The 24,532-nt window shown below is 35.2% G+C and overlaps 3 protein-coding genes and 1 pseudogene across 5 annotated transcripts; 2 read left to right on the forward strand and 2 right to left on the reverse strand.

The window, feature by feature from the left end:
- The first annotated feature begins 2,821 nt into the window (after nt 1-2,821).
- On the forward strand, nt 2,822-5,564 carry LOC114368740 (F-box/kelch-repeat protein At1g55270-like). Its single transcript, XM_028325982.1, has 2 exons — nt 2,822-3,061; nt 3,872-5,564. The coding sequence occupies exon 2, from the start codon at nt 3,935-3,937 to the stop codon at nt 5,081-5,083; it is 1,149 nt and encodes a 382-aa protein (XP_028181783.1). The 5' UTR covers nt 2,822-3,061; nt 3,872-3,934; the 3' UTR covers nt 5,084-5,564.
- A 605-nt stretch (nt 5,565-6,169) lies between these two features.
- Nucleotides 6,170-8,896, forward strand: LOC114425881 (coatomer subunit zeta-2-like). The gene is made up of 6 exons (XM_028392846.1): nt 6,170-6,267; nt 6,727-6,886; nt 7,076-7,223; nt 7,334-7,411; nt 8,423-8,507; nt 8,594-8,896. Exons 1-6 carry the CDS (start codon nt 6,259-6,261, stop codon nt 8,651-8,653), a joined length of 540 nt encoding a protein of 179 aa, XP_028248647.1. The 5' UTR covers nt 6,170-6,258; the 3' UTR covers nt 8,654-8,896.
- A 652-nt stretch (nt 8,897-9,548) lies between these two features.
- Nucleotides 9,549-13,964, reverse strand: LOC114366871 (annotated as a pseudogene). Its single transcript, XR_003657066.1, has 6 exons — nt 13,766-13,964; nt 12,373-13,176; nt 11,405-11,464; nt 11,247-11,316; nt 10,506-10,681; nt 9,549-10,418 (listed from the first exon to the last, which is right to left on the reverse strand). The product of XR_003657066.1 is annotated as an uncharacterized LOC114366871 (transcript).
- A 1,061-nt stretch (nt 13,965-15,025) lies between these two features.
- Nucleotides 15,026-21,173, reverse strand: LOC114367143. 2 transcript variants are annotated; one of them, XM_028324248.1, is made up of 10 exons: nt 20,783-21,173; nt 20,447-20,490; nt 19,982-20,108; nt 19,724-19,847; nt 18,525-19,072; nt 18,076-18,352; nt 17,710-17,989; nt 17,135-17,296; nt 15,941-16,402; nt 15,026-15,616 (listed from the first exon to the last, which is right to left on the reverse strand). In XM_028324248.1, exons 1-10 carry the CDS (start codon nt 20,955-20,957, stop codon nt 15,305-15,307), a joined length of 2,511 nt encoding a protein of 836 aa, XP_028180049.1. In that variant the 5' UTR covers nt 20,958-21,173; the 3' UTR covers nt 15,026-15,304. The 2 variants fall into 2 exon arrangements, with proteins under 2 accessions (XP_028180049.1, XP_028180050.1); XM_028324249.1 differs by having other exon boundaries at nt 15,065-15,616; nt 17,135-17,293.
- Nucleotides 21,174-24,532: the final 3,359 nt, after the last annotated feature.

Below are 24,532 nucleotides of genomic sequence, written 5' to 3' on the forward strand. Positions count from 1 at the left end.
ACGCCACTTCCAATGAAGGAAGATAAGTCTGGGTAGACGCCACAAGGATTACCTTGATAAGTCTGAGATTGGTTCAACAAGGAACTCAGAGAGAAACTCTCACCAAATTTTATCAAATGTCAAAAGTTTTTTTTATTCAAAACAAAAACCCATACTTATAGTGTAGCTGAACAAAAAGATAAAAATAGATATGGGCCTTTTAAACAGTTTGGGCCAAAAATTACAATAAAAATAAATTATAACTAAAAACTTATTTAACTTGGGCCTTATCTTCCTTCACTGGAAGTGGCGTCTACCATGACTTATCTTCCTTCACTGGAAGTGGCGTCATCCAAAACCTCCGTAGCCTGTATCAAACGATCCGCTCCTACTCAGGTTCACATCATTTGGTATCAGAGCTTCGGCTCTTGATACAAGTTCTATCCTATCCTATCCTATTTTTTTTCTTTGTAATTTGTCTAGGTTCGTGTTTTTGTCCTTGTTCTGTTATTTGCGTTCTTGTTTACATCTTGTTTCGTTTTTGTTTGCGTCTTGTGTTCTGTTATTTTCGTTCTTGTTCTTGTCACGTCCTTGTTCTTGTTTCTTGTGTCTTTCACACTGTGTCAAAAAAAAATTGCAAAAAAAATTTGAAAAAAAAAGTGGGTGTTTGATCTTTGAACACGAAATTGAGGCAGTTAGAGGCTTTTTTTTGGCAGAAAATCGTGTACCAAATCCCCTTATCTAGATTCTCCTCTGAATTCTGAGCGTTTTGATATATAGTGGGCCTCAAACAGACAACCGTAGCAAAAGTTATGAGCATTTGAAGTTTAGTTGTCATATCTGTTATCTATCTGTTATCCTATCTGTTATCTTATTTGTTATCATATCTGTTATCCAAATTAAATCTAATTTGTTATCCCAAATCTGATCTATTATCCAAATCAAATCAAATCAAATTTTTTTATCCAACTCAGATTTGTTATCCAAATCTAATCTGTTATCCAAATCAAATCCAATCTGCTATCCAAATCAAGTCCAAGTTGTTATCCCAAATCAAATCTGTTACTCTGATAATTATATTGTCTTTCCTTTTATTTTATATTACCTTGTGTGTCTAATTCGGTCCATCCAGGAACTTAAGAGGGAGTGAGTGGTAAAAGGCAAGAGTGAAAACATCACACAAAAGCCTATATTGAGAGCATCAAACACGAGTGAACTACCATTAAAGAGAGAAACACGTGAGTAGAGTGTGGTGAGGTCCTGAATTTTATTTTTTTTAATTTACTGCAAAATTCTTTGTTCCTTAATCATGGCAAGAGCTGGTGACAATGGTGGTGTATATCATCAATTGGACGAATCTCAGCGCTTATTTCTGGACGCGTGGACTACACAAATGCAACGTTTGTTGAACCGTAACAAAGAAGAGCCCTACAGACGAATAGCCAAATCTTCCTCGTTTACTCTTAAACATCTATCCCCTAGAGAAGTGTGTGATGACCAAATCAGAATGGGAGAAAAGAGAGAACAAGAGAAAGAAAATAGTGAGGCACCACAAAGGAATATGAAAAGGAAGAGTGATACACCCGAGGAAAAGAGTGATACACATGAGAGAAAATTTAATTATTTTGCAGAGGCGAGTGAAGTGAGGAAAGTGTTACCTGCTCATGAACCACTCAATCTACAGTATTGCAAAGACAGAAAAATTTCTACTGATAATTCTAATGAGTTTACTATTTCTATTTCTCCTAGTGTTCAACCATTATTGCAGGAATTTAAAAATGTCTTTCCTAAGGAGATTCCTCATGGACTACCACCTTCAAGAGGAATAGAACATCAAGTTGATCTCCTCCCCGGAGCTTCATTGCCTTACAGGCCAACTTACAAAAGCAATCCGCAAGAGACTCAACGTAAGGATGCACATGCCAAAGTTGAGTATGTGAAAAGATTGTATGACCAAGTGAAGGTGCAAATTGCAAAGAAGAATGAAAGCTATGTCAAGCAAGCCCACAAGAAAAGGAAAGAAGTGGTACTTGAACACGGTGATGATCCTGAACATTTGAGGACAAATGTTTTCCAAGAAGGAGGGAATGATGAGAATCATGAAACTGGCCAAATACAGGCTAAAGGTCCAAGTGGAGAAGAACGAAGGCCCAAGTGGAGAAGGACAAAGCCCCCGAGTGGAGAAGGATGAAGGCCCAAGTGGAGAAGGATGAAGGCCCAGAGGCAGAGACACTATCAAGACTATTAATTATTGCTGAAGGCCCAAGTTAAATATGTTTTTTAGTTATAATTTTTATTTATTGTAATTTTGGCCCAAACTATTTAGAAGGCCCATGTCTATTTTTATCTTTTAGTTCAGATACACTATAAGTATTGGTTTTTGTTTTGAATAAAAAAAACTTTTGGCATTTTGATAAAATTTGGTGAGAGTTTCTCTCTGGGTTCCTTGTTGAACCAATTATCAGACTTATCAAGGTAATCCTTGTGGCGTCTACCCTGACTTATCTTCCTTCACCAAAAGTGGCGTCTACCCTGACTTATCTTCCTTCACCGGAAGTGGCGTCATCCAAACTACGTAGCCTGTATCAAACGATCCGCTCCTACTCAGGTTCACATCATCTGGTATCAGAGCTTCAGCTCTTGATACAGGTTCTATCCTATCCTATCCTATTTTTTTTTCTTTACCTTTAATATTTAATCAGATTTTTTCATCCAAGATAATTGTGCACAAGACCCACTTCCCAATTAATTTATGTGTTCAATTGCATACAGTTCCCAATTAATTTACCTAATTTTGGTTCAAACGCCAATATGGGAAGAACAAATTGTGGGTCTGTCCACAAAAAAGGGTTTGCGAAATGTGTAATTAAGTCAAACTTGGGGGCTAAGTTTGTCCAGCACTGAGTACACACGGATTCTCTTGTCTTTTCATGGTGGCAGTGGCAGTGGCAGACATCCTTCATTATTTTTCTTGCCTTTACCTTTCAACTTGGAATTGTTTGAATTGCAGTGATCACTTGGTTGGAAGCAAACTCACAAGCAGATAATGAACCAACACACTTCACGCCTTCATCCTCCACTGGTCAGTTCATTTCATTTTTACACGCATAATTAAACCTAACCTAATCTAATCCATTTTTCTTTGCTGAAATGAAATGTAAAAAGGTTTCCATTTGCAATCTTTGATCTTCCTCGTTTATCGTTGTTATGAAACACCTACTCCTGATACTAATTAATGGAATCTTTCATTGTTAATTTCTTCTTATTCTGGAAGTAACCTAACCTATGTGTTTTGTCTTATTCAGTATTCTGAAATGTCACTGCTCAATGAGTTCCTTCTCTTCTGTTCACTTATAATTTGGTCTATACTCAAGCTCTTAAGCAGTTGGGCTCACTCATAAATTGTGTTTGATGCTTTTTTAAGGAAGATTCTAGTACATGTATCACAAGCACCTTTAATTTTTTTTCTTTTAGTCATAATGATATAAGTCATTGTTGATCTGATGATTTCATGGTCCTCATGTTTTCTTAATCTCACTGTCCCACCATCAGCATTTAAAAAAACTTTCATGCCTACATTCATATTTAATGCTAATAACATTGAATACTAAATTCATGGTTGATCTGATGATTGAATACAGAATTCATATATAATGCGCATTGCATTGAATACAAAATTCATGGTTGATTTGATGATTTCATGGTCTGCATGTTTTCTTAATCTCACTGTCCCACCATCAGCATTTAAAAAAACTTTCATGCCTACTTACATTTTTAATGCTAACATTGAATACAAAATTCATGGTTGATCTGATGATTGAATACAGAATTCATTTATAATGCTAACTTGTACGGGATTATTGTTAGCATACTAACCTAGCAGGTGTTACAGGTTGCTGGGGCAAGGAATTTGTACCAGGATCAAAGCAACGTATCCAACCTGACATAAATCCAAATGAGAATGAGAGAAAACACACCTAGAGAAACGACAAGAGTTCAGCCTCCTCTTCTATCTGGTCTTCCTGATGATCTTGCTATTGCTTGTTTGATTCGAGTACCCCGGATTGAGCACAGGAAACTACATTTAGTTTGCAAGAGATGGCACCGCCTTCTGTCTGAAGACTTCTTTTATTCACTCAGGAAAAGTCTTGGAATGGCAGAAGAGTGGTTATATGTCATCAAAGCAGACCGTGCTGGAAGAATTTCAGTCCATGCTTTTGATCCCATCTACCAACTATGGCAACCCCTTCCCCCTGTTCCTGGAGATTTTCCTGAAGCAATGTGGGTTGGTAGTGCGGTTCTTAGTGGTTGCCATCTATACTTATTTGGTGGAGTAGATCTGGAAGGATCTAGATCTATTAGACGTGTTATTTTCTACAACGCCTGTACAAATAAATGGCATAGGGCACCAGATATGCTGCAGAAACGTAATCTGTTCCGTTCGTGTGTGATAAATAATTGTCTTTTTGTGGCTGGTGGGGAACTTGAAGGAATTCAAATGACTCGATCTGCTGAAGTTTATGACCCCAGCCAGAACAGGTGGAGTTTTATCTCAGAGATGAGAACATCCATGGTGCCTTTGTTTGGTTTTGTTCACAATGGAACATGGTTTTTCAAGGGAAATGAAATTGGGAGTGGTAATTCCATGTGTGAAGCCTATTCACCTGAAACTGATACTTGGACCCCAGTTACTAATGGAATGGTCAATGGAAGGGGTAATGATTGTATCTCACTGAATGGACAACTCTATGCATTAGGTTGCCCGGATGGATGCAAGCTCACTGTATATGATAGAGCAACAGATTCATGGAAAAAGCTTATTGATAGCAAGCTTCACGTGGATAAATTTCCATCTCTAGTAGCTGTTGCACCTGTTTCCCTTAATGGAAAGCTCTGCATTATCCGCCACAATATGAGCATCAGTTTAGTTGATGTTTCAAGTCCTAACCAACAACTGGAAAGCAATCCTCAGGACCTTTGGGAAAATATTGCTGGAAAAGCTCAGCACATTCGCAGGTCTTTAGTTAGAAAGTTATGGTCAACTATAGCAAGGCGTGATTTTTCCAAGAGTTGCATTGTTTGCTGTCAGGTGCTACAAGCCTGAGAACAAAATCTCCCCTGATAATATTAGTTATGCAGCTAAGGAGACTGGTCTCTTTGGAAATTAATTGAAATATGTTTATCCACTTTCTTGCAATGGACATGTAGGAGAAATTATGCTTCTTCTTTAAGGTTAATTGTAGATTTTTGGCAATAGAACCAAGTCTTTCCTATACAATCTTGAATAGGTGGCAGACGTTGTATATGCTAAATCTCTCTAAGGCCGTGCCTTTTCCTTTGTTACTAGATATTAAGTATAGAGCTTTTTTCAATAGAGAAGCTCTTAAAAGAGCTTCCAACCTTGTATCCAAACAGGCTCTAGTTGGTTAGCAGATATAAAGATTTGATGTAATCACTTTGAACTCACCTTACTCATTCTACCTTCAGTTCTTTATTGTTCCCCAGTTATCTCTTCTCTGTTAGGGCTGAACCATCAATTCAAACAGCGGCTGTACATTTATAAGATAACCTAAAGCTTCTGTTTCGAGACTTAGAACATGTTTGATTTACAGTTACAAAATAAATTACGTTTGAAATAAAAATAATTTTGCTAACAGATCAAATTTATTACTTCTGCGTTAAAGTTAAGATTACCTTTAGCACTAACGCACCTCAAAAACATTTTCTCTTACATTTATGTCTTACAATAAATTTTTTCTTTTACTGTGATAATAAGTTAAGCAAACATACTAAAAATATAGGTTATACTATTTTTTTTTAAGACTGTTATTAATTTTCGATTCATAAAGATAACTTAAAATTTGTAATATATTATTCATCGTAAAAATGATACTTCATCTTCTAATTTTCTGAATTTTAAAATATAAATTAGTAATATATAGATATATAATTATAAAAAGATTCTCTTTAAAATAATTTTCAAAATTTATACGAATTAGTTACATATAAATTTATTGCAGTTTTAAACATTTTATTAATTTACACTTTAATTTTAATTTTAAAATTCTCAAAATACTTGCTTTTCCTATATTATAAATAACTTAACTCTCGCCTCTGGAGTAAAAAATTAAAAAAAATAAGAAATAATAAATATTATTAAATAAATAAATAAATAAAAATAAAACGGAAGTCTCAAGTCTCAAGTCTGAAATAGTTGAGTTGACGGAAGTTGAAAATTTTGGTTGAGCAAGAGCCTTCTCTTTGTTCCGTTCCGCGACCATGTCTCATGTAAGTCTCTCTCTCTCTCTCTTGGAATTCAGATCTGTTTTTCCCCATTTCTTTTTCTGTGTATTATTCCGATCAGATTCATGTATTATACCTAATCCGTGATTTTATCTGCATGCATGTGTTCCCTTCGTTACATTACAACCATTATTGAATTTTATCATCCAATTCGCAAAACTATTTATCTGTGTCGAATTTTTGTCATTTGAATTTGGTTACAAAATTGAAACCACTCTTAATTAGCCTATATTTGCTGTATCACATCACTCTGACTCGATCTAACACTAGGTTGCAATCGAAATGTGTTCATTTATTGTGTGCTATTATTTGAATGTAGTTAGTTTTATGGAATTGGAATAATTTGAAGCTAGTTGACTTGCTGAGATTTTGAAACGTTTTCATGAGGTGCCTTTAATTAAGGAATATTCTGATCATGTACACTGTGCCCTGTGTTTTTCTTAGGAGACATGCCCTTCCGTAAAGAACTTCCTTCTTTTGGATTCTGATGGGAAACGTGTCGCAGTCAAATACTTCTCTGAAGACTGGGCAACGAATAGTGCCAAGGAAAATTTTGAGAAAGTTGTCTTCAACAAGACTCAGAAGACCAATGCCCGCACAGAAGGTGTGTAAAACTTATGTGATATGGTCAATGATCAATTGACCATGCCATAATTCATGATGAAGAATTGTCTGTGTGTTTGATCAAATTCTGTATGTGATTGGGATAGATTGCTGATCACTGATTTGTATATGACCTCCTTTGAGTATTGACTTCATTTCTTTTGCCTTCATGGGCTTTTTCATTTGACAGCGGAAATAGCAATGTTTGAGAATAACATTGTTGTTTACAAGTTTGTCCAAGATCTTCACTTCTTTGTTACCGGTGGTGATTATGAAAATGAGCTTATCTTAGCCACAGTTCTGCAGGCATTTTTTGATTCTGTGGGCCTTCTGCTCAGGTTGTGGTCTTACATAAACAATTTATATATGTTCCATGTTCAAGGGTGTTTTTAATCTATCACTATTAACACAGTAGTCCTTGATGATTTTACTGTCTTTTCCCCTCTAGAGGCAATGTGGACAAGAAGGAAGCACTAGAGAACTTGGATCTCATTCTATTGTGCATAGATGAAATTGTTGATGGCGGGTATGCTATATGCTATTCATATGAAATTTATCTTCTTTAGTTGTGTTTGTTAGCTTCTCAAAATCTTCTCTTGCGCTTCCCACTTGTTCCAACCTACAAAATAGGAGCTATTTGATATATTGGAGATCAATTCTTTTCTGCAGTTTAATGATTGAATTTGTAGATTTTTTGTCATAAAAACAAAAATCTTCTTTGAACTGTTAATCTGATAGGATGGAACTTGAATACCCGAGGTTGGAGCTTTCTAACTTCATCATGGTACTCTTGAAACCTGTAAATGCTAGAGTAACAAATTGACTTACATCAGTTTTTGATAGCTCTGGCTTAATTCTGTCACATTGCCCTTATCTAATGTGATCAATGAAATGTAACAAATGTCACTTTCACAAGTCTTATAGTGTAGCCTATGGCCAGAGTAGAATTTGGATACATATGATGTTTCTGCTGAGTTTTTGGCAGACGACATCTATTTTTTTCAGTTCTTTTCATTGTTAAGCCAACCACATGCCCCTGATTTGTTTGAACACATGATCTCATTATTCGACCCTGTTCTTAAACGAAAAGATGCCATATTTAAATGAATCCTTAGGCTAAATACATGTTTCTTTGGAAGTTTGGATAAACGTGCACTAAGCCATGCTTTTTGAGAGATCATGGCTTAACCTTAAAACGCATTACTTAAATCTTGGATACAGTTAATTGTGTTGCTACTCCTTAAATGGTTTTCCTCCATGTTTCCTGTGGGATAAAATGCACAGTACACTCATAACTCTAGTACCTTGCTGTTGCAGCTGCTTTGTGATGTCAATAGTAATAGGTCCCATAGTACTGAAATGTCATTGGAATCATACCATACATCACATTTATATAGAAAAAGGATACCCCTCTGAGCTTCCCCCTTTTGTGTGCCTTCTCTCTTATTTTCACCTCCTTACTTCTCTTGTATCTTCTACCTATGTCTTGGCTTCACCCAAGTCTCACTTAAATTTCATGTCTTCGTATTTTGTGCAGTATCATTCTTGAAACTGATCCAAATGTTATAGCGGGGAAAGTTGCTAGTAATAGTATAGATTCTGGAGCTCCTTTGTCTGAACAGGTATTATATTATATCCCTCACTTTAATACCAAAAAAGAAAATTGAGATTAAATTTTTGAGGAATAACTGTTTTTTTTCTGTTGCAGACACTAAGTCAAGCATTGGCCACAGCCAGGGAACATCTTGCAAGGTCCCTTCTTAAATGATTCAAATGGCATTTGACAGAGGAGGAAACTTGTCTTTTAGCTTTTCGTATAGACGTTTATAAGAATCAAATTGCATTCTCGAACATTCGAACCTGGATGATGGTGTTATTTGCGCTGTGAAAGTTAACTTTGACATGCTTATACGGGCTATTTTGGCACTACCTTATGACGATTTGTTCATTTAATTACCCATTAAATTTCAGTATAGTGGCATATTGCGTATGTTCCACAAGTTTATAATAATCAACTTTAGTGCATACTAAACTCTAAATTTTTATATTATCTACCCTTTAGTTTCAAAAGCAAACAACTATCCCTCGATTAAAGTCCGAGATCCTGACGTTAGTTTATTTTAAATTGACATTACAAAGGTCATTTGCTATGATAACTAATTTTCTGGAAAAAGAAAAATCTGTCTCTGGTACAGTCCTGACTCCTAATACTTGCACAAGATTTTAGTTTAAAGAAAGGTCACGAAAGTTTAAATTAATGAACGGAAATATTTTTAGATCACGAGTCGTTGAATAAACTTCTCTAGGTATTTATAGTAGAAGGTAAATACAATGGATTATTATAAATCAAACTGTTTGTATAAGTTAAAATCAATTTATAAATCTGATTTTTCTTAAAAACTTTTTGTTATCTAACTTCTCAATAATTTATAATTATGCATCAAAAAAGTAATTTTAAACTCTTAAGGATTTTTTTTACTTAATTATAAATTAAATCACTATTTGAAATTAAAAGGTTTCATAAGTTAGATGTCAATTCAAACTGAGCTATATCTCAAAAAAGTACCATTTCGTGACTTATTACACATCCACATATACTAAGCGAGTCTGTATAGAGCCTGATTTTGAGTTGAACTAGCAAATGCCAATTTTACTAAAGAATATAGGAAGCGAAAAGTTACAAATCCTAGTTAATCGTAGTAGAACTAGAAAGTTTAAAGTCTCACTAGTATCACATCTTTCACTTTGGTGTTTATGAAAAATTATTCTATATACACTAAGTTGTAATGACGTTTGCAAATTCTGCTAAATGAAAAAACGACATATGAGGCATACAAATATTCATTTCATATAAAACTTCTAATTTATTCAATAAAGAACTTGTATGTATAGAGCAAGTCTTTAAGAATTTCGGCTTTGTTTGAGACTGAGGCCTTCGAATGTCTAAAAGTAGCTATGAGCTTATCATCACTGATCTCCCATCCATACAACCACGGTTGTGAATACGCAACGAGATATGCTTTTCCAATTCATGCTTTAACTTCAGACTTGGAACAATCATTAACACCAAAAGTAATTATTGTTAAAGCATCCTTGGACAATTATATTATTAATATCTCTATTGTATGACAAGATAATCTGCATCACTGCGGAAACCATCACCAGCAGTAGGAGGTAAGTTTTTGGGAGAAATATTTTTCCGGACTTGAGCATGAGTCTCTGCTTCATGCTGAAACATCTTCACCAATTCTTGCAGCTCAAGCTTCCTAACTTCAACCTGTCCCTCAGCAACAGGGTTTTTCAGCCCAAGGTAAACCATGCCAACTGCGATCAGCACTACTCCCAGAAAGACAAGGATGGCCGTGAAAACACCGAATGCATACGGAGTATGTTCTGCCCCAGGTATCCCATCAACGTTGATCCCAAATAATCCGGTAATGATGGTGAGGACAACGCCAACGCCACCAAATACAGCTAAATTATGGGTTACTCGAAGGCTTCTGTCCTGCATAGATATTCAGCGGATGCAAGACAATTATCATGTTAATCTAGGGTGAGCAATATAAAGTTGTTCTAGCTACTATCAGAAAGTAAAAAAAAAAAAAGCAAAGCATTCTAAATGAAAGTTCTGAATGGTAAACAGACGGCCGTGAACAGCTTCTTGCTCCTCAATCATTTCTCTTGTGCTCTTTTTTATTCCCTCTAACAGGTTTCTTGCTCCATTTCCTTTTAGATGTTGAAGAAGCTCAAAGACAATCTCATTTCTTGCATGGAGTGACCACTTAACCCTGATAACCTGCAATGAAACACGAGTTGTGAAGAGCTTCTGTGTAATGGATTTGGCCAGTATTAATTTCATTAAAAAAAAAATCAACCCAAGGTAGAGAATTTGGCTCACTTAGGTATTGCTTGGGCTTTTCAAAGCTATTTTCAAACGTGAAATATTAAAATAGACAAATAAATAGGTTATGGAATGTTATTATTATTAAAATGTATCTTTACATGTTTGAAGGACACAAAGAACAATTAAACTTCATTGACATTGTTGATAACTAAAAGTACTAAAAGCTCAAGCTGTGAAGTACCAGCCCTTAACTCAATGACTCTTAAATCCAGCTTTTAGAAAGGAAAAGCAATAAAAACTTATGTATGAGAAATTGTAGTTATGTCAAGTCTGGCAAACTTCTGGATTCTTGTTCCAAATTTAAATCTGTAAGGAGGAGGAAGATTGTGACATGAGATATGTAAGCATTCATGAAATGCTATATTTGTATTATGTTAGTTGTTTTACATAAAGCTCAGTGAAAATAATTACATGAAGTTGTCTAAAGATATCTTCTCCTTGGCAAGAATGAACATACCTGTGTTGATAACTTTCTAATTTCTAGATTTAAGATTAGGATGAAAAGATTCAAATCTTCATGGTTTCTCCTAATAAAAGGGAAAATTGTCAACTTAGTGCAAGACAATTTATAAAACTGGAATGACTTGAATTTACACAAATTGCACATTTAAGAACCTGTTCATAAACTTCAATTCAATCTCATCTGCTGCCCCAAATATAGATTTACGGAATAACCTGACAAATTAAATAAAAATGTCAAGCCAAAGTAACATGACTTGAAGTTTACATAAAATGCAGTTGGAAAAAAGAGTGCACTAAGATCAATGCAAGCATGAGATACATTGGATGTCTACTTAAATTAGCTATATTGCTTTCTTTCAGACAAACTGCTATCTACTGGCTGTGTGACACTAACACAAACAAGCCCAAGGCATAATGCCTAAGGAATCCTAGGTTTATTTTTGTACTCTTCTCATTTACTTTTTTTGTTTTTTTTATTTACAAGCCTTACCTGTTGCTATTTTCCTGGCAAACTCCTCAAAAAATCCCCATATCATGTCCCTAAAAGTTTCTTGCCTTATTAAAATTATCCAACCTAGTGCTAGGTGGCAAGCTCTTGATGCTGTGTTTCCCATTCATGAAGATGTCAATCTAAGTCCATGTGGCAGCACAGCAAAGAAGTCATTCCAACTTAGTGCTAGGTGTCAAGCTTGACAACTGCTATCTACAGGTCCCTAAAAGCTTATAATTTTCCTGAAAACCTAATGACAACAAGACAACGACTTGGGATTTGTAGGTCTCTGCTGTGCTGCCACACGGACTTTGTTCTAGTTTGTACTAAAACCCATCAACTAGAAATCAAAATTTACCTGTTTTCCTTCCACACTTAAGTGATCCTAGAAAACCCTAATCCTAGAGCATATGACAAAGAAACCACAATCCTACAAGCATTTAAGCCATCAACAAAAACATAACACAATTGAAAATTTTCATTTAAAATCTTATTGCATATACACACTCTCATATGTATGCTTGATGTGGTGCATGTAAATGTGTTTTAGCAAACATAGATCCAAATATAGATTGCCAAATGATAATATTAGTTAAGACTAGCAATTACAAAAGTTTAAAACGCAATGTACCTCATAGAAAAGATGTTTCATCCGCTCAAAGTCTACTTTCGTCTCTCAGAGCTAAACTAACAGCAGGATGTAGCCATTGAGCATTGCTGAGCCAAGTGGGGTGACCTGCAGAAGCATGGCACCACCATATAGGCCCAGTGGGATGCTCCCAATAGGGAGCTGCCAAATCTGCTACAGTAAAATCATCTTTAGAATACTCAAATTCAAATTGATGAGAAGACCACTCAGCATCAACCTGAACTGCTTGGACAAGTTCTGAAATTCTTGCCCATCCAATTGGTACCCAATGACCACCCTCATACTTTTTAGATTGGCCAGCCTTAGGGGTCTGGCTCTCCTTGTCGTCATCAGAGCCACCAAACAAACTCTCCCTCGAGACATTTACAGATGAAGGATCTGAGAGCTTCTTTTTATCATCCGAAGGGACATGATGCATCTTTGAATGTTGGCCATGCATTCTGTCTGTGATCTTTGATGAGGAGGAACTCAATTTAGCCGATCTGTTTTGTCCTCAAATGTATTCAAAAGCACAAATAAGTCCATCTTTCCAAAGGTCATTTCCATTATTGGGATCTCTACCATGATAAGTTTTATGGCTATCTAGTTTCTTCGTTATTCCCGAGGAATGTGATTGACCTTCTGTATCACTCATTTTTCTGCTCTTAATGAAGCCAACATAGAGCTTTCAAGTTAACACCTCACCAAAAAAAAAAACCACTCTTATATGAGGAAAGTTACACTTCTGATTCCAAGCCAGGATTTGAACATCAACATCAACCTTCCTCGACTTATCACAAATCAATGCTACAATTTGATGGGAAAAGGTATTAATTTTAGAATGGGATAGTACAGATATTCTTAATAAAGTGAGAAGAGGAAAAAAAAACAGAAAGATTAATGAAAACAATTTAAACATAATAACTGTCAATCTATTTTGCCGTGGTAGTTAATCAAAGTAGGAGACTATGTAAGAAAAGCATTCAATAATGATCTAAATCTAACCAGTCAAACATCAAATCGCATCAAAAGCAATAAACCTGTCATGCAATCTATTTTCTCGTTTAAAAGAGAAAACAAGTTTGGGTAATTAATAAAATCAACGAACCTTCAAATGAGGTTGATTCACTGGGTTTTTTTTTCCAGTGTTCCTAATGGCTCTAAGAACACAACACAACAATAAGCATAATTGTAACGATGCAATTCAGGGATCACTCAGATACTTTCCAAGTTAGAATTCAACTCAGAAGTATATATAAAAGCACACAGCATGTTTATTAGTTATAAAAACCACAACTAAATTGTATTAAGTCATATTTCAGAAAACTCGGGCATTGATATCATTACTGTTAACAAAAATAATAATTGGAAGATTTGAGGAATAAAAGGAAATTACCAGGGGCAGTGGAGAGTTGTCTTTCAATCCCAAACCCAATCCTCAAACGAATATTAATAAATTAATAAAAGCACTTTGTTGTGCGATACATATGAAGTTATAAATCCGTTATTTTCACACACATATCTTAACTTAATCGAAGCACTTTGTTGTTTTATTTGACTCCAATTTAACTTGTTACGCGCTCAAGCATCTATTCTTCTTCTTTTGTTTTTTTCCTTTTTTGAGCTTTGCTGTCCAAAGTCACTTTCAACTCTATGATTAATGTAAACTGTGGATTGGATGGATGCATTATGCTGAGAGGGACTTCAAGTCACAAACTATCACTGTATCTATTCTTACTTTTTGTTTATACAATTTTATTTTATTTTTACATTTCACTACTGTACGACGATTTGGAAGAAAAAAGTTATTGCAAAATAAATGTCATTTATAAAACAAATGTATTAAATATTAATATTTTTCAAGATTACTTTTAATCATTATTTAGTAAAAATATTGTGTAGAAAGAGGAAATGAATCATTAATTAAATAGATAAATGATATTATCTTTAAGTTTTCAATATAACATTAATTATTTTTTATTAATGCTTCTAATAAATATTACTTTAATTTTTGAATCTAATATTAATATTATTTTTTATCTATTTAATAAAATTAATTTTATAAAATTATTATTCTCTTTAATCTATTTATTAATTTTATCTATTTAAAACAAACTAAGACAATACTTACTTTAAGATGCTTGTTTCATTATAATTATCATCCTAGGTTAATTTATATAAATTTTAAAAAATTAATAAATGAATGAAAAAATACCAATTTTACCAAATTAACATTATTATCATTAATTTATTTTAAATTTTTGTTACTCGTATCATTAAAATTATAAGAAACATAAATAAAAAATAACAATTAATGTTACATTAGAAAACTTAAAAGCACATTTCTTTCAACTTCAAAAATACACAGGCAAAAAACAATGAGCATCCCATTAAAACTACCGAAAAATGCTGTTTTAGTTTTCGAACGGGATGGCAATACCCATCTGAAAATTATAACTAATGAGTTCTCAAGTGTTTTTTAGTTGAAACCGCCGACATGGACTTCAAAAATTATTACTTTTTTTATTTGCTAAATCTGATTTTTTTAGCAGAATCCAACCGATGCTCATCCTTTCATTCAGGTATTATAGTGCATGATTGTTCAGGAGAACTTTCTAATGTGCATATAACATAAAGCACAATAGAGCGTAACCAGTTATAACAGGTGAGAATGTTATCCAAAAGAGATTTCCACTATGATCAGATGAAAATATTAGGAAACAAAAAACAAAAAAGTACCGAATAAACCAAATTAGCAGCACACTTAGTACCTACGTTAAACATGACGAATATAATTATGTAGAATACAACCTCGTGGCAATGGGCTCATGGTCTCTAGAGACCAAACAATGACAAGTTACTAGACCGTGAATGCCTCTGATTAGCCACTTTTAAACTCACATAAATACCCTGAAAAACCGGGAGGTGATTAAGATTAGTAGCTGTTTTGCCATATTTGTTGGGACTGCTTGGATGGTTGGCTTTGCGGACCACCCAAGGATGCTTCCCGAGGATTTTGTGGCTGCTGTTCCAGAGAAATGCCAGTCTGAGATTGGTAGAAATTAGGGTACCCAAGGGGTCCAAAATGCTGTAAAGGCTGCTGCTGCTGCTGCTGCTGCTGATGCCTTTGCCGAAATCCACCTGGTTGTTGTTGATTCTGTCCCTGCAAGTTATAATAGTTGCTGGGAGGAACTGCAGACATTGTTCGAGAGCCAGGGCCCTGAACCCACATGGGAGAATTCTCGTTCTAGAAGAAAACACCAGATAAACCCATTTCAGCTTTACATATAAGTAGCATTAGAAGAAAAAAAGTAAACAAGGTTCCATTTTATATTATTTCCTCACCCCCACCTTCCCAAAACTGACAATTCAGAGTTAATCGCAACAAAGTAAACTTGAACCATTTTTACCTAGCCTTTTAAAGAATCATAGTTTTTAACAAGCATAACAGATCATATTTCAACTTGAATCATCATGATAGTTCCAAATTGACAACTTTTCCAGAGAAGAATCGTAACAGGAAAATAAAAGCAGTTAAATGTAAATAGTTTTAAAATCAAGATCTTTGTACCTGCTGTAGTGACATCATATGATTGTTGTCCTTAAACTGGGAGTTTATAACATCCTCATATCCAATGGTTGTCCCAGTAGGAGCAGCAGGCGGATTCAAAGAAAAACTTCCTCCAGGAATGCTTGTTGAACTGCCAAAGCCATATCCAGGAGGAATAGCAGCAGACTGAGGCAAACTGCTGGCAGAAACATTATTTTTATACTGTGGAAGCACTGCTGCCAGAGATTGGGGATACGTGTTATTTCCAGCAAAAGTCTGCTGAAAAGCTGATGGCATATAGGTATAGCTCTGAGGCAAGAATGGATAGCTAATCATGTTAGCAAAATGTCCCAGAGGAAGACTAGGTTGGGAGTAGGGATGCATAGCAAGGTGCTGAGGAAGTGTGGGTCCAGTGGCAACACCTGCACCAGACAGGGTTTGTGCATTAGGTTGAGGTGCAGAAATGCCGCTAGCCCTTAGAGCCTGCAAATTGACAAGAGAAACTATGAATTCCCAGTTGTTATCTTCCTATCCTATAACAACAAATTCAAAATATGGATGTGACGATTAAACCTGCAATAACAAATAATTTAAATCCAGAATACACCCAGGACCAGCTCTACAAACATTTCTGTCAATATGAAAGCAGTCAATTTGACCAGCAATACTGGAAAACCAACACAATCATCTGATTTGAGTTGATGAACTGGATGTAAGTCAGCTTTAACTAATGCACAAAGTAGTCAAGTTTACAGCTGGTGTTTAATAGCCAGGGTGAAATTTGTGATATAGCTTAATGAATATTACATTAAAAATAATTTATTAGAATACCACCACTGCACTAAATAGTATTAAAAATCAAGATCTTTGTACCTGCTGTAGTGACATCATATGATTGTTTATAACATCCTCATATCCAATGTATAATATGGAGTTTAATATATATATATATATTACACCATATTAATAGCCAGGGTGAAATTTGTGATACAACTTAATGAATATTACATTAAAAATAATTTATTGGAATACCACCACAGCTCTTCAATATACTAGAAACCAGAATTCTTAATTCCACAATGCACTTTTTAGGTTAAGAATGATCTAAAATTCAAAAAACTATGTCATCCATAACATTTCATTTAAACAACTTAACATCTCTCAAAAGAAATTATATAGAGAAACTTAAATAAGCTTATTAGAGCAGAAGTGCACCTCTGACATGGTTATGGTGGAACCACCAATTGAAGAAGCAATGTCACTATATTTTGTAGGCATCGATTGTGTTGCAGGGAAGGGTAAGTATGGGATATCTTCTCTTGCTGTTTGAACTGGTGAAGACAACAGAGCACTGGGCAAAGAATTTGTATGTGCCTGCTAAAATATGGACAGAATGACAGTAAAATTTAGATCTAGATAGCAGGATTGCTAGATAGAATTGTAAGATATAAGACAGAAACTACAGCAATATCAAATGTTATTATATTAAAATGACAGCAGATGGTACGCATAATGCAGTTTTAGGGGGGAGGGGGCAATTTAATAACTATAGTATTGTGCTCATTCAAACAAAACAAAAAAAAAGTGTTCAGAAACATCTAATTAGGCTTTGTTTGTTTTAGTGGTGCACATTCTTACAATCAGTTGTTTTGCTGAAGGAACAAACTGCTTCTGAACACAAGATTTTCAAATTTTCAGCCATGAAATATCTAATAAAAACAGGCAGTAAGTCATTCTAAACTAATTCACTGAAGATCTAAAATATGACCAAGCCATAAAACATGCATTACCATTACACCAGAGAAGGGAGCAAGATTCTGATTCTGTGAGCTGGTCTGTGAAACAGGAAATGGGACCTCCGGCTGTTGGGCATTTTCATAATTAAATCCATGAGAATGTGATGGAAATGAATACTGATTTTCCTGAGCAATTTCAGGGGGTTCGGGTTTTAAAGCCTCTTGTGAAATGGAAGTATGTTCATAGGTCCCAGCACTCACACCAGTTCCTTGAACTAAATTTCCATCTGAGGTAGTAGTAGTAAGATGCTCATCCCCATAATAGTCAGGATTTCTGCAAGAAAGATATCTTTAAGGAAACTAGGAATAATCATGATATTGCAAGTTTGGACAAAGTATACTATTATATAAGCAGCACACCTAGTGTCTGAGTTTTCAATTGTTGAAGCATCCACTGCACCAGATGTATCCTCCAAGTTACCTTTCAAAGACCTAGATGTAAATGACCCAGATCCAGAAAGGGGGTTTGCAGATCCAAAACTTCCAAAGCTCAGATTCATGCATTCTGGAGTATGGAGTTGTAGGTGATTTGGAATTACTACAGAAGGATTGTCATCTTCTTGTGCTGTCCCCTGATCATCTCTCTGTATATTTAGCTGCTCTATGTTTGCAGCAACTGATGAAACATCATCTTCAGCTGAAAGGAAGAAATTTAAGAATTAAGACTACACAGGCACGTGTCTAAGATAAAATTATGAACAGTACGCATAAAGCATCCCAGTTTCCATTGTCATCATCATAAAAAAAGATGTCTGTGAGATATTGAGATTGGTAGGAATTTATGTCTGCACATCATAAAAAAGATGTACCTCCTGTGTTATCCTCTGAAGTACTTTTAGCGGATATAGAAGCAGATTCAGCATTGTCTGCATTCTCAACGGAACCATCTTCAGCTCCATGTTCATCCAAGTGAGTTTTCTGCTGCCAATCAGCTTCAGCAAAGCTTGACGAGTTTGCATAGCACTCAGAATTTGCATGGGCATCAACATCTGCATATACTCTAACATCATGTTGGTTCTCAATACAAGGCCATTCATCATTCTGTGGAACATTGTCGCTAATGGCATGGCCTTGATTAGTATTTGCTTCTGAAACTTTGGAAGCATAACCTTGCGATGAATGCAAGTTGTTATCTGAAGCTGCTGGAGGCATGAAGACATTCTGATGATTACCACTCTGGATGGAAGAATTATGCATGGATGGCCTGGCCTGTGGCCTACCCATCTTGACAATGTCGGCCATTGATACTTGACCCGTATTCCCTGCCCATGCAGATTGCACTCCAGCACGTTGTGATGATGAAGATGGTCCATCACCGATGCTGAATGCGTATGTTTTTTCAGTAACCACAGAATCACTGCAACAATTTTGAACATAAATGAGACATGAGAAGTGGGAACTGCACCCTGGCCACACAATAAGACAGTTCTGTATCCAAGTGCTTGTAGGCACAATCAAAAAAGACAAAATTTTATGCTACTAAAGATAGATAAAAGAGGAATAGCCACACAACTAGCTATATAATCAAATACTTTAGGACTACATATATAATAAATTTTCTATCTAGTTAAATGTTACAAAAGAAAGTTGTAAAAAACATCATAAAAACAACTAACAGTCCATTTTCAACCAATTTCATTCCAAAACCAAAATACTCACTGTTCATAATACCCAGCACAGAAAGATCAATGTAGAACCTTAAAGTAATCCACAGAATAATTGGCACATAATCATCCACTGTTTGAGAAAAATATTAAATTGATACAGAAAATAGATCGTAAGAGTTGGATGCCAAGACAGCCTACTTTTCAAGAATAAATTGAAGGGTTGTTTCCCTTTTGTATTAACCTCAGTAGGTGGTCAGGCTTGGTTTTCAATTTCTTCTTATAACTAGGCCAAATTTGTAAATGTATCATAACCATAAGAATCCCTTTAGCCATCGTGATACATCTTTCCCACTCCAATCATGTAAATTTTATTGTGTGTTTATATATGAAGGAAAATAAACCTGTAGGATGCCGGTCTCATGTTCGCATTGTTTCCCAGCACACTAGGTGCAGAGGATGTAGACCCTCCATAAGTGGGTGCCCCATTTTCCTTCTTGTATACAGGCTTCCCCTGCAGACCATAATCTGGCCTCCCAAAAAAGGACAGAAATTTAAATAATTATAATAAAAAAAAATTATAGTGGCAGATACTATAAGTTTCATCAAATAAACAGTCCAGAGCAATGAATGTATCAGTTCAACACCCATCGTCTGCATACCACTGCTGCCGAATTGGTTGGCACCACCACGTCCACCATTACGATCTGTGCCAGCCCTACCACCGCCACGACTGGATGTGTTGTTTGTCCCACTCCCACGAGACCTGGATTCTGTTGGGTCCTTAATCTGAACCAACAAGAGCAAGAACAGGTAAAAAAATATATATATAGTTAGACAAACTCAAATAAAATATCAAAAACAACAATAAGGGTAGGAACAGTTAGCAGAAACAAATGCTCAACTCAAAGTGTCAATCCAACTCATCATATCCACCTACAAACTTAGCACACAGATTCACCTACTGTCAACTTATAAACCTATGCATATGCCACATAGCAGTAGAACACACTCAGGAAACAAGAAACAAAATTGATTATTTCAAGATAAAATAAAATATTTTTTTTCAAGATAAAACATAAAACCAATTCTGAATAGCTGAAACAAACAAAAAAAAAAGCGTGCACCTCTTTTTTCTTTTCTCGCTTGCTCTTCACCTCATGAAAAGGATCTACACAATTAACAAACCTAACATTAGAAGAAAAAAAAAACGCACGCGTATCCGATAACGTCTCTAACAGCACCCTGCGCCACAAAAATCACACTCCGCAACCAACAAAGAAAACTAAAGCACGTGGATTATTCTCGCTCAGTTATTTCTCCGTTTCGAATAATGCGCGGGCGAGCAAAGCAATAACCTCAGAAAACACAGAACAAAGGTGTTTGCGTTTGGTTCCAAGTGAAAGAAAAACATCTAAACATCGAAACAGAAAACACAGTAAGATTGAAAGAGAGAGAGGAACCTTGTGAGAGGAGACGACTAACAGCTTCGTTAGGGTCCATGTTACAGTCTTTGAGCGTGGCGTAGATCTCATGGTCGGGGAAATTGGAGACAATCTCCTTCAAGCTCTGAACCATCTTCCGCGACGACGCTGGAATCGTCGCCGACAGCGCCTTGCCACCGCCCTTCCCACTCATCGTCACTGTCTTTCTCTCTCTCGCTTTCTCTCTCACACACCCTTTCTCTCTCACACACCCTTTGTCGCACCACCGGAGTAGCTAGGGTTCCGCCGCGACAACAACCGGAAAGAAGAAAGAAAACCTCTTTCGCTCACTACTCGAACGCTCTTCGCTCTACAGTTTGCAACCAAAAAGCGAAAACCCCTTCTCGCTCTCCCCCCCACTCCTTTTCTCCTGCGTCTACAATTTTTTATTATTATTGTTATTTATTTCTTTTAAAGCCTTTTCTTTCTTCTTTTTCTAAATAAATAAATATCCTCTTTTGAAAATATTATATTTTTAGTTAAAATTCCAAGAAATTATTATATTATATGAGTGAAGATTATTTATTCTCAATCAAATTTCATCCAACATATTTTTAGATTTTTTTTAGAAAACTATTTAAATTTATATAATCTTAAATTACTATGTAATAATTTCTAATCAATTACGTAACTTATAATCAATCAAATATTAAATGTAGATAATATTTCAACAAAAATTTAAACCTTAATTTCACATAATCTTATAAAAAAAAAACATTCGTTCACCACGTCCTATTTTTTATGTTTTTTATATAAAGAAATTTTATTTCATTTCATTCTTTTCTTTTAAGGTTGAAGATGTGGATTTTATTCATAATAAACAAATAATGAGGGTACATCATTATTAATAATGGGTCCAATTGAATGGGGAACTCCTTCATTAAGTTTTTACATTTGGGTAGTGCTTCCCCCTCCCATATTTTCCTCCATTCGTTCCTTGGCTTCCTCAAAGAAGACTCTATGGAATTGTACTTCATTCGTGCAACATGGTAACCAAAATTTACCGTGTAGATGCCATTCGTGGTGAACTTCAGTGGCTGTAATCTTCCACCAACATCATCTGAATTGGAATTGACTTTATAGCAGCAACAGTGTTAGGCAAAAACATGCTCTCTATCACTTCCCACTTTCTTCTCCAAACAAATGGCAGAGCAACATATCCTCTCCTATTAAGTTGACCTCATTATGCTCGTCCATATGTAGTTGGGCTTGAAACATTTAGATGTTTCCCATATTGAAGTGTTTGGAAAGTATCTTGCTTTTATTACCCGAGCCATCAAGGAGTCCTCATTCACTAGGATTCTCCACCACTGTTTTGCTAGTAAGGCTATATTGAAACCCTAGCCCACCTTCATTCTTGTGCCTTGTCAACCTCTTCCTACTCATCCAGTGAATACTTCTTTGTTCTACATCCCCTCTGCATAAAAAACGTGCAGTAAGGTTCTTTATCTCACTAAAAATAGACTGTGGTAGGAGGAAACATCTCATAACATATGTAGGGATTGATTGGACCATTGATTTGATAAGGAGCTCTTTCCCAGCTTTGGACAAGGCTCTCTCCTTCCACCATTTAATTTGAAAACTAGAGATTAGATCTTCCAACAAGGGTAGGAAGACCCAAATACTTCTCCTGATTTTCCACCGCCTTAACCCCCATCAACTGTATTAGCTCATCTTGTTTGGTACTAGACACATTTTGGCTACAAGGAAGTTCTGACTTGTCAAAATTTATCCTCTGTCCAAAAGCTGTTTCATAATCTTTTAGAATGACAGAGATATGAGTAACTTCCTCTTTGGTGGCCCTCGAAAATATGATACTATCATCTACAAAAAATAAATGGGAAATCATAGGAGCTGATCTAGAAACTTTAATGCCATGCAAATCCCCTGAAGCCACAACTTTATTCAGTAAAGCAAAGAGAGCTTTAGCACAAAGGATGAATAGATAGGGAGATAAAGGGTCTCCCGGCCTAATACCCCTCTGTTGAATGAAACTTTTGTGAGACCCTCCATTTACCATGACAGAGAATGAGACAATATTCACACACTTCATAATCTAGGAAATCCAACTGCTTGGAAATCCCATATAGAGCAAGACATTCTCAAGAAAAACTCATTTTATCATGTCATGGGCTTTAGACATATCTAGTTTAAGACCCAAGAACCCTTTCCTCACTTTGTCCTTGTTCTTCATATAGTGAAAGCACTCAAAAGCAATTAGAGCATTATTTGTTATGATTCTGTTAGGTACAAAAGCACTCTGACACTCCTCAACAGTAATAGGCAAGACTCTTTTCAGCCTATTAGCTATAGTTTTTGTGACAATTTTAAACAACATGTGATGTGTAAAATAAGTATGCACAAGAACAATTGTGTCCTACACATTAGTAATAATAGACCTAAGTCTAGATATTGTACCCAAATAATCAGTTTTGTTTCCCAATAGTAAAAATTATTAAACTAACAATTGGAAGAAAAATTAAAACGAAACAAAATTATTTGTGTGATTTTTGTTTTTAAAAGAAAGCATGTAAAACAAGATAAACAAGAAATTTGAGTGATATTAAAAACAAGAAATTCATATTCCAAAAGAATTTAAATTCTTTTTTTTGTTACCAATGTGAGGACTTTATTCATAAGTAATCTATAAGTAATTTTATACTACTCTTTGAATTTTGAGGTCTATTATGTTATGATGTTGATGAGTCCCTATAACCCACCTCACCTCAACTTTTAGCAATACAAAAAACTATAAGCTCCTATGCAACATTTTCTCCAAAATGTAGACAATTCATACATACCACAAAGGTATTCAAATTAATCCTTCAATCATTATAACTATCACCTCCTAAGCAGCTTGAATTCTAAACTGTTTTATGTTGTCTATGGCGCAGATTCGCAGAAGAAACAATAAGGTATGAAAAATGTTGAAAATCCTCCACTATTTTGTAGTGGCAGAAAGTTCGCGAACCACGTTTGTTCCCAACTAGAGGGATTTATCAAGTGCAATATTGTTGATGCTGCCATGTTCAATGAGTTCTATACTTATGGTTTTTGTGCTTGCCTTCGAAATAGTGAGGGTTATTTTATCAAATAAAAAACGTGGTGGCATTATTATGGTTCTCCATGTAAGCTCACGAGGCTGAGGATGCTGCACTTTTCCATGCTTTAACGTGGATAACTGAACTGGACCTGCATAATGTTATCGTGGTGATTGGTTGCAAGTTTGTCGCTGACTCTTAATTCACTGCATAACAGACCAAATTATACTGAGTTTGGACTCATTGTGGATAGTGTAGACAACTGCTGAACTCTTCCCAAAATGGCATGCTCCTTTTTATCCAGAGACAAGCTAATCGAGTCTCTCATGAATTTGTTAGGATGTCTAGATTTTTTACTAGTCATCATGTTTCTCATTATATCATGTATTATATTCAGTCTATTATTATAAATGAAATGATTTAATTTTTTTTTTCTAAAAAAGATACCATAATGTTCTTGCTACCATATTCAAATTTTTTATTATAAATTTTGTACTCTATTTTTTTTTTACAAAACATTTATTATGAATAAATGTGCTGATTCTTTATAGTAGTATTATTATACATTATTATAAAATCCATAATTTTTACATAAGAACTAAAAAACTTGTTAGTAAATAATTTCATACACAACAGCTGAAAAAATATAAGAAATATAATAAAAAAGTTGGTTGCTACTAAATAATTT

This window comes from Glycine soja, chromosome 9 (assembly GCF_004193775.1).
Source record: "Glycine soja cultivar W05 chromosome 9, ASM419377v2, whole genome shotgun sequence".
Classification (NCBI taxonomy): domain Eukaryota; kingdom Viridiplantae; phylum Streptophyta; class Magnoliopsida; order Fabales; family Fabaceae; genus Glycine; species Glycine soja.

What these genes read in the sequence shown, in the direction of transcription:
- LOC114368740 (XM_028325982.1), top strand. Translation starts at nt 3,935, where the DNA reads ATGAGAATGAGAGAAAACACACCTAGAGAAACGACAAGAGTTCAGCCT.
- LOC114425881 (XM_028392846.1), top strand. An exon ending in GACCAATGCCCGCACAGAAG is followed by an intron (nt 6,887 to 7,075) that starts GTGTGTAAAACT and finishes TTCATTTGACAG; the next exon opens with CGGAAATAGCAATGTTTGAG. An exon ending in GATGAAATTGTTGATGGCGG is followed by an intron (nt 7,412 to 8,422) that starts GTATGCTATATG and finishes TATTTTGTGCAG; the next exon opens with TATCATTCTTGAAACTGATC.
- LOC114367143 (XM_028324248.1), bottom strand. Translation starts at nt 20,957, where the DNA reads ATGAGTGGGAAGGGCGGTGGCAAGGCGCTGTCGGCGACGATTCCAGCG. An exon ending in ATTGAAAACTCAGACACTAG is followed by an intron (nt 17,990 to 18,075) that starts GTGTGCTGCTTA and finishes TCTTTCTTGCAG; the next exon opens with AAATCCTGACTATTATGGGG. An exon ending in CCACCATAACCATGTCAGAG is followed by an intron (nt 16,403 to 17,134) that starts GTGCACTTCTGC and finishes GTCAATTTGCAG; the next exon opens with GCTCTAAGGGCTAGCGGCAT.